Source organism: Coniosporium apollinis (genome assembly GCF_000281105.1).
Source record: "Coniosporium apollinis CBS 100218 chromosome Unknown supercont1.1, whole genome shotgun sequence".
Taxonomy (NCBI): Eukaryota; Fungi; Ascomycota; class Dothideomycetes; genus Coniosporium; species Coniosporium apollinis.
The window spans coordinates 93,992-107,124 of record NW_006913263.1 but is presented as its reverse complement, the minus strand read 5'-3'; the positions used below and the strand labels follow the sequence as shown (position 1 = coordinate 107,124).

Below are 13,133 nucleotides of genomic sequence, written 5' to 3'. Positions count from 1 at the left end.
AAATCAAACCCAATAAGCCGTAAACTGTCCGGGTATCTCATGCAACCATTGCCCAAACCCAAATGCCCGCGCTATACATGTAGAGAACCCCAGAGCCAGCGCTATGCAACAAAAGAAGAATCAGGAAGCCAAACCCCACAACAGAGTCGCCTGGCTCCAATGCCAGCGCTATGCAGATCAGGAGATTGGAAAACAGCCGTGTGCCGATGACCCAGTTCAAAAGGCTAAAAAACTAGAAAGCCAAACCCCAAAGTCGTGTAATCACCAGTGCCAGATGCGAAAATCAGAATGGCAATACCAGAAGAAAGTTCCGGTTCAACAGCCTGAGCCATGAACGCCCGTCATGTCGTCTGGGTATCAAGAGAGAAGTACGCTCAACGCCGAAGCTATGCAGCAAGTCAATGAAGAACGACCCATCCGTGACAGGTATGGGTCGATCTAGTTGGAGAAGTGCCCACCCGTACTCATGACGGTAGGATTCCTAGGGAAGTTGGAACTACAGTTGTTCCGGGCGGGGCGGTGAGGTGGAGCGTCCCTGGCACCTCGAGGATCGTCGGACAGCGGACGTATCGGGAAGAGTATCGGCATGTGTGCTTGGAGGTGTGATGGCGGCATCGTCATCTCCCGACCCCAGGATGCTTTGCCGTGATCCCCCAGCTTGAAGTGGAGACGCTAGGTTTGCATGAGCCCTGAGTTGCTGCGACCGCAGCTCACGTTGGGAGCTCCCAGCTTGGATCTGAGCCATGCGACCCATTTCTGCGGGCATGTATGTGCTGACGTCCACCGGCATCGTAGCAATCTCGGCCTCGCCCGTCCTTGGAATGCTTGAAGCTGCGCCCATAGCTTGAAGTCGTGGCATCGATGTTGCTTGTGAGCTGAACAGTTGCGAATGCTGTGAACGTTGAGAATACTGAGGAGAACCTTACTATTGGAAGTAAGGCATGTTCGCTGGCGCGTTCAAGGCTGGGTCTGCCACTGGCGTAAGACCAGGAGCGACGCTCGTCCTGGACTCGCCTTCTTGTGCTGCAGAAACTTGGGGCGAGGCCAATGATGCTGCCGGCGAGCTCGCAGGCTGCAAGCGTTGCTGGGCCTGAATACCGTGGAAGCTGCTCGGACCCGGACGGTGCAGTGTGCTTGCTGTTCTGTCTCTGGGAGCTTCTGCAAGCGCCGCAGGAGGGTGAGCGTCAGCGGTGCCCGTACGGCTTTCTCGCGCGTTCATGGCTTGCACGGTTGGCATTCCTGTACCAACGGAGTCATATCGAGCGGGTGCATCCACATGTTGCTGCTGAGCCCCATCTTGTGCTGCTTTTGCCGCCTTTCGAGCCGGCTGGGTCTTCCTGGGAGCCTGAATCTTCCGCTTCTTACTCGGATTAGCCGTTTCCTCCTCAGGCTGGCTCTCTTCCTCTTCAGACGCCTCAACCTCAGCTCCAGTTTCGCGCTTGCGTTTCCTAGCGTTTCTAGCATCTTGGCCATCCTGGTAGAGCGATTTCTTGTTGTCATTGTTCTTGGCATTGGTCTCCTTCCGGCTCCCTACGGCATCGGGGTTATTGACAATCTGCCCTAGCTTGTGGCCTTCCATGACATCCAAACAGGCAGTCTTGTAACGCTTTGGCGACGGGTTAGCGAACGGACAATGAGCGATGGGAGGGGTGTATCGCTTACGCGCAGAAGATTGCAGACGTGGGTCATCCGTTCGCCGAACTTGTGCTGACGGGCTGCTGCACGAGGCCCTACCTGGTCGAGGCCTTCCATGAGTCTCGAGCCATGCTGATGCAGGTCCAGAGCGGTTTTCTATTATGAAGTCAGTAGGCTGCCAGCGTATAATCAGATCATTGCGTAGTACTGACCACGACTTGATGTGCTCGGGCCTCTACGTCCGCTTGGCTCCAATGCTGCCGCCTGAACCTACTGGCTTGCCTTGAATGCGGTGCATCTTTTATGTTGTCCAGGTTCACGAGCGCGTTGTAGACCGCCAGGACGTGACGCTCAATCTCAGCATCATTCGTTGGGAAGGTAGGGTCGGCGGTATGAGCTGTTTCTGGCCTCCACTTCACACTGTCGAGGTGCTGAATAGCTGCCTGTACATTCCCGAACTCGCGCTGGAAAGGGCCATAACCCTGTTGAAGGTTTGGTGGCTGAGCGTTGCTGGCAGGGGGGAGCGCAGCTTGAGGTATCTCAAGCCCAGCTTGCTGCGCGTGCCCTGTTGCTCGAATACCGCCGTAAAGTTGCCCAAGCTCAGCTGGCTGGGCGTTCACCCCTGATGGGGTACCACCGTAACCGAGCTGAGGGTTTATGGGCTGTGGGTAGGCACCTGTTTGCGTGGCATCGTAAGGTTGCCCAAGACCAGTTTCCTGACCGTTCTCGAGTGTGAACGAGTGCCCATGAGCTTGCCCGAACGGTGACGGCTGAGCACTCCCGCTTCCACGGACCGCACTATAGAGCTGCCGAGAGTAGCTAGACTGCGCGATGCCGGGCGGGTAGAGCCTGTCATACACCTGGTAAGGATGAGCAGATCGCGGGTTCATGCTCGCGGGAGGACCGTTCTGATAACCCTGAAATCCAAAAGGGCTGTAGTGCGCGGAAGACGCGGGTGAGAATGAGGATGCGGAGGGAGGATGTAGACTCGAATGAGATCGAGCACGAGTCTGCGGTACTCCCTCGAACGGCGGTAAGCCCTGAGGTTGGTCGCTGGTAGAGTCGTCCTCAGGACCTTGAGCGGTGTTAGTAGTGATCTTTGAGCACGATGAGCGGCCATGGGTATCAGGATAAGCGGTCCATCATGCGCGAACCAGCCTCCTGGGTGAGGCGCAAGATGTATAGAGGCACCAAGCGACCTGATCAGGGTGCTAGGAAAGCATGAGGATGGATGGGATAGTCTTTCATGAGTTCTTTGATTGAAGCGACTAAGACTGATCAGCACTGACCTTGCATATTGAATTGGTCGGAGAGGAACAGAGCGTGGTCTGATGTTGACCCCACAAGACCTTGGTAGTAGTCTTCTGGAGGGAAAGGAGTGGTTGAAGCGGTTGATCTGCTTTGGTCGTCCGCTTCGAGCTCGTCGGGCTGGCGGATATGCTGATTCCGACTGTGGATTGAAGAGTTGTTAAACGAATTCATGACGATAACAAGAGGGAGTTAACGGGCGTCTTGACGTGTGAGACAGAGTGAAGGTAAAGATCTGAGCTGGTAGATACTCAGTGCAGAGCAATTCGAAGTTGATAGTGAAGAAGTGGAAGTTGAGCGAGCGGAAATAATATGCTGTATTTATGGGGGCCCGAGCGCGTGCGGTGACGAGCGTCCAGGATGGTCACCTCCGGCCAAATCACGGTAGGGCTGGTCGGCACAGCACCCAATGCGGGCTCAGCCTGGCAGACTATTCACCTTAAAGGTACAGGTGACCATGGCGCAGCTGTACTGACAGCAATCCCTCACAGAGAGAGCCGGTACTGGCCGCCAGGAGGTCAGGTCGCATGTGCCGTGCCTCGCTTGTTGATGGAGAACTGCTCGGATGCAGTCGCGTATGCCGCACACATCCTCGCATGGCCATGCTCAGAATACGGAGGCTAGGACCACCTTACCGCATCAATCACGTCCACTCCGTATAGGTAGGACCACTGCTAACCGCCGACCATAATAGCAAACGACCGTAGACCGAGCCATCCAGGAGTCACAAGACTCGCGCGATCAATATGAGTCGGCCAGTCGCAGGGCGCGACAACCACGTAACGATCACCAACACAAGAAGTACCTGACCCGGGTTCATGAACACCCACTCAGATCAGATCTTGCTACGTCGAGTATGACAGACCCCGAGCCAAAGACAGGACGACGACGTAGATGGCGGCCCATTGTTCGGCTTGACAAAGAACGTCCGTACTCGATTTACGGACTTGCGGGCGCCGTTAGATTCGAAAGAAAGCGGAAAGCTTTTGCAACAAAGAGCTTCTTTCGGAACTCTTTGGCAAAGAGCAACGATCTCCAGGCAAGGCGTTGGACGACCTCCGATATCGACGTCTCCGGGCCGCAAGTCGCTCATCCGGCAACTACCCCATACGACTCGGCTACGGCTATTTCGAGGGAGCAAACCCAGATCTCGCATCAAGGAGGCCGCGTATACCAGCGTCAGTTTCACTTTGAGCCTAGAAGACTCCCAGCAATGTCACGTCCAGGAGGAATGTGCGCCAGCTCCACCATGGAAGAGGCGGAGAGGCTGCTGAGGGTCTTGATATAAGGTACGAGCGGCAGACCTTGTAGTTATAATCCTCTTGTCCTGCAATGGACAGCGCTTCCCAGGCAGGCTTGCAAACAAGGGTCTCCGAACATCTACGGCGCACGCAGCTACGGGTCGCCATAGACGGTAAGTATGAAGCTGACCGATGTGCAGATAACCGGGTGCTCCACACAACAGCGGTGGGATCTTCAATCCTTCCAGCCACGCGGTCTATGGGATCCCTTATAAGCTACGTCGGTGGAGATCCCGGGTTAGTACCTATCGATGGTGCAAAGGACCTACGGCGGACTCATAACAAGAGCATAGAAGTAGACTGCAACACAAAAGACACCTACTATTTTGCCCAGGGAAAGAGTGGTCTGAAGACTAGGAAAAGTATCGCTAGATGCCGTCGTAGCACAGCTGAGGAGCCCTGGAGGCCGCTCGACCCTGGAGAAGGAGATCATTACACAAATATCCTTCGAGACGGGGTGGCCACTGCAAGACTTCAAGCGGGCCATCGTAGACGGAGATCTAAATGACGATCCAATGAGGATAACACACGGAAAGCTTTGAATACTCAGAAACTGTCGAGGAGAAATCGGTGACAAGAAACCAGAAACTGGCATGGACCATTGCATGGATCAGGGGAATGAAGACTTGTAAGAATGAAAGGTTATCTGACTAGACTGACGTAACACCTACGTCGGACAGTTGTTATACGTACCGTCAACTCCGGCGTACGAACAGTGTAACGGCTCCTCACTCCAGCATTGAATCCGACAGGCTTGAGGCCATCGGTTTGAAACAAAAGGAGGCGAGGAAAGAGAGACGAAAGACCAAGAAAAGAGAGAGTGTATATGACTTGACCGAACAACACTTATATATGGCGATTACAGGCGCCTTCGACATAGTTGAGCTATCAGGAATTTTCTAATGTCTTCAGTTGTATATATATACCATATTATAAGCGTAGTTGCATCGTGTTTGCCTTGAGTCCAGTAATACTCGTCAAGCTCTTGGAGCAGAGTGTCGTGCGTTGGCAGGCTGGCGGTCGGCCATACCAACGCAGAAACGTTTGATGTACCGGTAACGGTGTGTTGGACACAAAATTACCACATACCTATTCTTCCTTACGACTGTGTCAATGCCCGTCTGATCTCTCTTATTTGTCAGGCCGCCGTAGCCAGTTGGCACTACACCTGTCGGTATCTCTGCTTGCGCCAACATCAGCGATCTCAAGCCGATGTACATTATCATGCATATCGGCAAACCGCAATTGGTCATGGTATTTCCGGATTGGATCCCTCCGCTTGGCTACAACAGCAAGCATGCAATGCTGCTGCCTTACTGGTAGATGTCTGAGTGCATGCGCTATGTACATCTTCAGATCCTGAGCAGGATCAGAAGCTCCTCGCAGGCGAGGGCATTCGCGTATATCCTTGAGATAAAAGCTGGTTGTCATCCTGTACAACACGATGCGGGTGGTTGTCAGCGAGGCTCCAGCGGCGGCACCCATAGACTACCCTTGAATTACACGTCAATATGAACAGCCGACAGCGCCAAACGGGGGCGAGCCAGACTAGTCGCTCTCCGCAATGAAGTCTTCAAGCCGCGATCTTTGGCCGACGACAATCGCTTCTTTCGGGCATCCCGGATCTTCATGGCGGGAGCCTAGGAAGAAACGTTCCAATTGTCAGGCTAGGAGCTCTCAAAGCCCACGTATGGTTTGTACAAAGCTATCAGTCCTCCTGCAGATGAAATGTGGCCGTCCTGACATACGGCCGAACCAGGAGAGCTTCATTGTTCTCGCACAAGGGGTTTCCGGATGCCAGGATCTCAGGAGGTATACCCAAGTGGCTGCTCGGTGGCCTGGGAGGCTGCTGTTGTAGTTTCCTCCCATGCTTAGAGGGTGTAGCGGAGGGCGTATCCAGCGAGTAGTGGTGCAATCAAGGATCCTCGCCCCCCTAGCGGGAAGCATTTCGCGCTTTCATGTACCTCCGGTCCTGTCTAGCGGACGTTTCCATCTGTGTTTAACCCTTCTCAATGCCAGAGTCTGGCAAGCTTCGAGCTCCTGTTGGGACTTGGTCGGGCGTTAACCGGTTGCGTCAAGGTAGGTTGGTTGTGTCTCCACTCCGTGAAGCTGGCGCTGCTGATAGCCATACTATCAGCGTGGGAGTAGCTAAGGGTCCTCGATTCTCGCCAGCCTGTGTCTGTCGCCCGAAGGATGGCGCAGAATATGCTGGCGTGCAGAGGCTGGACCGGTATGGGAAGGAGGAAGTCATAGTAGGTAAGTCTAGCCGTGGGGCAGCATGTTAAGATAAGGACAAAGCTTGTAGCACAGCCTTCCTCCCTCCCTCCTGATCCCCGTATACAGGAATCTTCAAGGTATTGGCGAAGTTATATCAAAGGTAAGCTGGCGTGGTTTTGTTTCCTTTATCGATCTCGCCAAGCTTCCAAACTTTCCGCCTTAGTGCCTCACCTGCACGTGACTTCAGCTTTCAGTACTCCTGTTGCTCAACTTCACCATCATCCCAACTCCACATCCCAACCTGATACCCGGTAAGAAAAATCCTCGTCAAGCAGTTGAGGGAGCTTCGGCTCAGACACAAAGCGGCGGCTGGCCGCCCAAAGAGCCATGAAGATTTCGTGCTCCTTGTGGACGCATCAGGACGGCGCCTTTCCACACGATGCAGTCTTCAATGCCTCCGCATTTGGAGAGATCGGGCTCCAAAGCGGTGATCTAGTGAGCCTGCTGCATTCTGGCAGCAACCAGAGACATCTCGTTGTCGTCCATGAGATCACGCCGGAACAGAAGTCAAAATACCCAGGCCTCCAGATCTCCCTTTCCGAGAGCGCGGCCAAAGCCTACGATCTTCGCAACCGCTCCACCGTAGAAGTAACTGCGGCTAATGTCGAGGATAACTCTGCCTCTCATGTCGAGCTGACATTCCGCGATGAATACCTCTCCCGCGCCGATATGTGGCGGCTCGCAGTGTCAGAGCTGAGCCAACGAGCGCTCTACAGAGGCCAGAAGATTTTGTTCATGGGCACCATCAAAGCAACCGTCCGCAACATCTATGTCAACGGCAGGGTCGAAACTTCCGCATACTTCTCGTCTACCACCAAGCCAATCTTCCGTAGCGAATCAGCACGCTATGTACTATTCGTTCAGATGTCAACCGAAATGTGGCAGTACGCTACCGGCCAGAGCGGCGACCTCCTCCACGAAAAGGTCATTCGATTTCTTGAAAATCTCTTCTTACGCTGGGAATCAATGAATGCTCGGCATCTCGTGACAATCATTCTTTTTACACGTGTTACTTACGACTCCGAAGAAGTTCTCCCCGGCGGATCCCTGCTCCAAAACCTTCGTAATGGTGCCACCAAGCATAAGGACTTCTATCGCGTTGTCATCAACGAGATGCAGAGTGTTGCTTGGATTGAGATCCTCAATACTCTGAAGCGAGAGTTCAGGTACTTTGGTCGCAGTGTTCTCGTCGACAGCAACGTACTACTCGACTGTTACGATGAAACTGATCAGCCGCCATCTTCGGACCAAGGATTAGGGACCTCGTCAGCCGCACCAAAGCCTCTAATACGCGGGGAAATCACTACAGCACCGGAGGGTAACATCCTGGAAGCCATCACGCTTGCTTCATCGCAGTTCTCACATGACTATATTGATCGTGATCTTGTTAGGACAGGGATATCAGTTGTTGTCATCACACCAGGCAACGGCATATTTCACGTTCCATACAACATGTTGAAGCATATTACGGACATTCTGGTTGGCAATGGCATCGGCATCGATCTGGTCTGCATGTCACCTCTCTCTCTTCATTCAACTCCGCTCTTTGTCTTTCGAGAACCTTGCACCGTCGACTCCGCTGCAGAAGCCGCTCCTTCATCCATAGATGACAACACACCGCGTCAGAAACAGCCAAATTTCGGCCACCTTTCATCCTCCGCCGGTAGTACTGCGTCATCCTCAGGAACAATTACCAAAGAATCGGCAACGGAACACATGGACAATACTATGGCGGAAACGCCGAATCAAGGCTCTTCTAAGTCTATATCACTGTCCGCTAAAACCACCTCCCTTGGAAGAGAGGTCTGTGCTGTTCCTCACTGGATCGATGTAGGATACTGGGATGAGTCTGTGGACCGACAAGCTCATGGACAGACCGCTCGCAGTCAGAATCTTGCAGGACGAGACGAGTTTAGCCCACAAGTTCGACTGTACGATCTCGAGATGACCGGAATAATGGAGAACCAGATGAGCGACATCTCTATTCAACATATAATTGAGCAGTGTCAGAATTTTGGAGCTGGTTGTAGCCCCCGCCATGATCGCACTAAGGCGCATACGTATCTTCGGGACGACTGGCTGAAGCGCTATGATCGAGACGTTTTCAAGAACCTACAAGCCACTCCGCCAGCGGCTGGCAACGCTCGCAGGAAGCAGCCGGAGATCCAGCAGGATACTCGTGCTGCTGGGAGATCCTCGACGCTTTCGTTGCTCTCCACGCAATCCACTCTGACTCGTTCTCTCTCAAATTCCACTCAGCCGGACTCGACGACGAAGCACACCAACACCGCAAGGACCGAAGCCTGGCCGATGTCTAAAGGCCTCCAAGATGCTAGAAGCATACTGCCTCATACCTCGATGACTACTCTGGCAGCACCAGACCGAGCCGACTTCACCCAGAAACCGGATTTACTCGCACGGAAGCCATCCGATCATGCTACTGGATTTCCGGGATTGGTTTCTGGAAGAGTACGTGAGCAGGATGGCCATGATGATGATGCGGCATCTTCGAATGCTAACCGCCATACCACCACCGAGCGACCGAACCGGACATCGCGTCAGATCAGTTTCGGTTTCTTCGGCTTCGGTTCGAAAGCCTCGGCAAGCACCGCGCTCTCGATGGGAGGACCTCAATCGGCAACGGCATCAAGAAGACCTAAGATGGGTGAACAGTCGGGAAAGCAGGACAACCTTAACAAAGTCAGGGCTTCTTTGATTCGTAAGGTCTCGCACTCAACGAGCATCGCTCCAGCTTCCATTGCATCCGAGCATCACAGTGACAAAGTCAAGGACGAGACAGTCTCGGTGAAGGACGAGCCAGAATCAGTCGAATCAGATGACATTTCGGTTTCAAGTCAAGCTCCAGGCGCTACTAGCACTAATGAGCTGATTATCCCATCCGGGCTACAGAACAAGACCTTACTAGGCTCAAGGGACGTAGCCGCTATCGATGGTACTCAAGACATCCCTCAGACACTTCTGCCCCTTGCATCACTACTACCATGGCTTGAGATTATCAACCCTTGCAACCCGACAAAGAACGATGCGACTGGCAATGGTCTATGGCGTCGCTGGCACCACATCTATCCCAATACGCCTCTTCTCACTGCGATGAAGTGGAAGTCGCTCTGCTGTCCCGCGGCTATTCCTTTGACCAATGAAGATTTTCCAACGGCTAAGGAACTAGCTACTGAGTTCAGCGAGAGCCCTTATCGCGTTATGCCTTGCGAGGAGGAGGAGTACGAGGAGTCCTCTTCGCGCAGGGATAGACTGGTGAAAGAATTGATCGCGGCCAGACTGACTCACGGCTTTCAGATTGTCGTAGGCAAGAAGGTTTTGGAAACTTCTGGTGTTCAAGCGCAAATCAGCAATGTGTTTGACGATCGATTCATGACTGGAGATGGCGCGACAGTTTTCTTGACGCTGGGCAATACGATACACCAAATCATCTGCATCGGAAAGAAAGAGGTCGAAGTCAGGAGGTTTTGTCGTAAACCCATTGCAGCCTTGGCTTCTTCGAACGACCGTATTGTGCCTTCCAGCTACAGACCCTGGATTCGAACGGCTCATGCAACTCAATTTAGTGTTGAGTTTCTGACTCTGGGATCACCTACCAATGAGTTGAACTGGAACGCAGTTGACAGCTTTCTGGCGGGATTTGACAACCAGTTCTCAGAAGCTCTGCGCTTCTGGAGGGCTCGATTCGTCCTGATACCTGTTGACGTTCCTGCGACTGGACGCCGTTTGCTTCCCGTCGGGCCTCAGCTATCAGCAGAAGAGATGCGACTTGAGGGCATACGGAAGCTCACTCAGTTGTGGCAGCAGCGCCGTCACCTCTCCTCGCAAGAACAACACTTCCAAGCGAACACGCGCAAGATTAAGGATCTTAACCCACTTGCGATAGAATTTCAGACCCGGGACCCTTCTGCTGTCGTTGCAGCTGGTGTTAACTCGTCAATTCTTGCGAGCAACGACCCTGCCGACTTTGTCACCCAGATCTTCAGCGAGAACGAGCCCTACAAGACCTCCAACATAGACCTCAAGAAGCTTGCTCAAGACATCCAAAGCACCAAAGATATCCCGCTGGAAGATCGGCGTTGGCACCTCAAGCTGCACTACAACTGCTTCATCGGCACCGACCTGACCAGTTGGCTGCTACGAAATTTCAGCGATGTTCAGACTCGTGAGGAAGCAGTTGAGCTAGGAAACTCGCTGATGAAACAAGGCCTTTTCCAGCACGTACAAGGCAAGCATCCGTTCCTCGATGGCAATTTTTTTTACACCATTGCTTTCGATTATCGTACACCTCGCGCGGAGGGTAGAACTGGCTGGTTTGGCACTCGGCGGGGTGACAAATCAGTCCCATCCACGCCCATGACCGAGCCCCTCAAACATACAAGTGGTACATCGCGAGAGCGCTCCAGGCCGAAGACTGGCAACTCCTCCTCGACCGAATCTAGCGATAAGACGCCAACAAACGTGCCAGCACCGAGACGCAAAGTTCTCTTGAGCCGCTCCATGCGCTACGACGTTGACCACAGAAAGAAGTCTTATCGCCCAGAGATCATTACTCTACACTATGACCGCCTGCACAACCCTGGTAATTGCTTCCACATCCGCATAGACTGGTTGAATGTCACACCGAAGCTTATCGAGGATTGCATTGTCACCTGGTCAACAACAGTCGAGAAGTATGGCTTGAAACTAGTCGAACTGCCTATTGCTGAGGCCACAAGCACGTCTTCCGCACACCCGTTTCGCGCCGCTTCCTACGTCCGTCTAGCAGTGCCACCCCCTGAGCCGCAGCCTCAGCAGTACTTCGATACAACTCACTTCACACCCGTAACTCAGGCCGACAAGTTTGCTTATCACAAAGCTCTGCTGAAGAAGCTTGACTTCGTTCTTGACATGGAGTCTGTGGACTCTTTTCCTCCAGACGTCGAGGTCACCTACAGCTGGGGCAAGCCAGACTATTGCTACACCCAGTTCATCCACAAATCTGGCCTCGTCCTCGCGCAGATCAAAGACGATGGCGTTTTCGCTCTCATAGCCAACCGTCTTTGTGTCAACCGCGTTGCCGCGGCTCGCGTCGACACGACCAAATTCGACCGTCTGTCCGGCTTCGAAGGGGCATCGGGCCCACCTCCTCCTGTGCTCTACGCCATGCAAAATGGCCGTTACATGTATTGCAACCCTGAGCACACTATGCCTCCTCCTTCCAGCGCCGGCGAACCTAAGTCCATCACCGCCGAGACCATCAAGGACGACTTCGAGAAATTCTGCAAAGATGAGCGCTCTTTGAAGAAGTTCTACGCAGAAGCCTTTGCTAAGGTCGCTGCTTCTCCCAGTCCGAGCCCGCACAATACTCCGGTTTTGGACTCCTCGATTCCGACTATCCGCTTGCCGCCCAACATCAACGTTCCTGCGTTGAGAGACCCCTCTCCGCTTGGGCAGACAGGCTATACCGCTTCTTGAAGGCGGACACTGGTACTTTCTGGCGTTTGCTTCTAGGTTTTCTGGCGTGGGACTTTGACTTTTGTTTACTAATACCCCTGTACGAGTAGTCCACCATGGCGTTAAGGAGGTGTGTACACATTGCGATTGCGAGTAACATACGAATGCAGCATCAGACGGATTTCATGAAATTGGCAATGACTAGTCTCCTGCAAGCGTGCAAGCGCAGGTAGTAAATCAACTCAGTATTAAAATCGCTCAGCCTGCAGAAACTCTTCAATTTATATACCTACGGCATATTCCTATATTAAAATACTCGATGTATCGTCAAACTACATAAGGGAGTTACAGCAAGATTTTACTGTGTCACAGTGCTCTGGCAGCGACGCCAAGCAACCATGCCTGCTACACAACATGGAGCAACCCGGGAGTGATATCCGAGTACTTGTAAGGCGGATCGCTAGCGAGCTCCAGATGTCGGGACAAGTGACACAGTCGCCTCGCAGCCGGCAAAAGACGGACGGAATTGATTGTAGGGATTGGTCTTACAGATACGGATATCAGCACATGTCGAGCTACCTGGATGCCTGGATAACCAAAATGGCAGCGAAGACACTGCTTCAGTGCAAACAGCTGTCTCATGCCAAGTGGCAGACAGTGAGCCCGGGGCTTCGGCCTTTCTCATGTGCTCCGGTAGGATCTTCAGGAGCAGATCGATGAGTGGATGCGCGGTCGATGTTGAGTAACAACGGAGTAAAGTAACCGCAGCGGTCAACATTCAGCTGACCGCGAAACCTCTCCAATAAAGGACTTGGAGTAGCAACTCTGCGGCCGTATCACACTCGGTCAACAGCATTTTTGCGGAAGCTCTTGCATCGTGGCTTTCTGAGGACACTTGATGGCGTCTGCGGTGGACACTGAACGGCCCAGAAGCCGCCGTGTTGCAACGGTCAGCCCTGTCACAAAGCTGCTGCATGCCATCGAGGCCGGGAGCCACACCCATGCCAACGCATGACAGCAGGCTTGAGCGTGTCGACTCCATGACTCGATGGCGTTGGCAACTGCTATTTTCGGGCTGCCCTAATGCAACGCCCTGGCTTCTGCATTGGCACCATGGAAGGCTTCCTGCGGCTTCGGCTTCAGCTTCAGCTTCAGCTT

General features: G+C 53.3%; 2 protein-coding genes across 2 annotated transcripts; one reads left to right on the top strand and one right to left on the bottom strand.

Annotated features, from left to right (window-relative positions):
• Positions 1-925: 925 nt before the first annotated feature.
• Positions 926-2,525, bottom strand: W97_00036 (uncharacterized protein; the record flags this gene model as incomplete). The annotated part of the gene is made up of 3 exons (XM_007777954.1): positions 926-1,606; positions 1,663-1,791; positions 1,848-2,525. The coding sequence occupies 3 exons, from the start codon at positions 2,523-2,525 to the stop codon at positions 926-928; spliced, it is 1,488 nt and encodes a 495-aa protein (XP_007776144.1).
• A 4,323-nt stretch (positions 2,526-6,848) lies between these two features.
• On the top strand, positions 6,849-11,996 carry W97_00035 (uncharacterized protein; the record flags this gene model as incomplete). The annotated part of the gene is made up of 1 exon (XM_007777953.1): positions 6,849-11,996. One exon carries the CDS (start codon positions 6,849-6,851, stop codon positions 11,994-11,996), a length of 5,148 nt encoding a protein of 1,715 aa, XP_007776143.1.
• Positions 11,997-13,133: the final 1,137 nt, after the last annotated feature.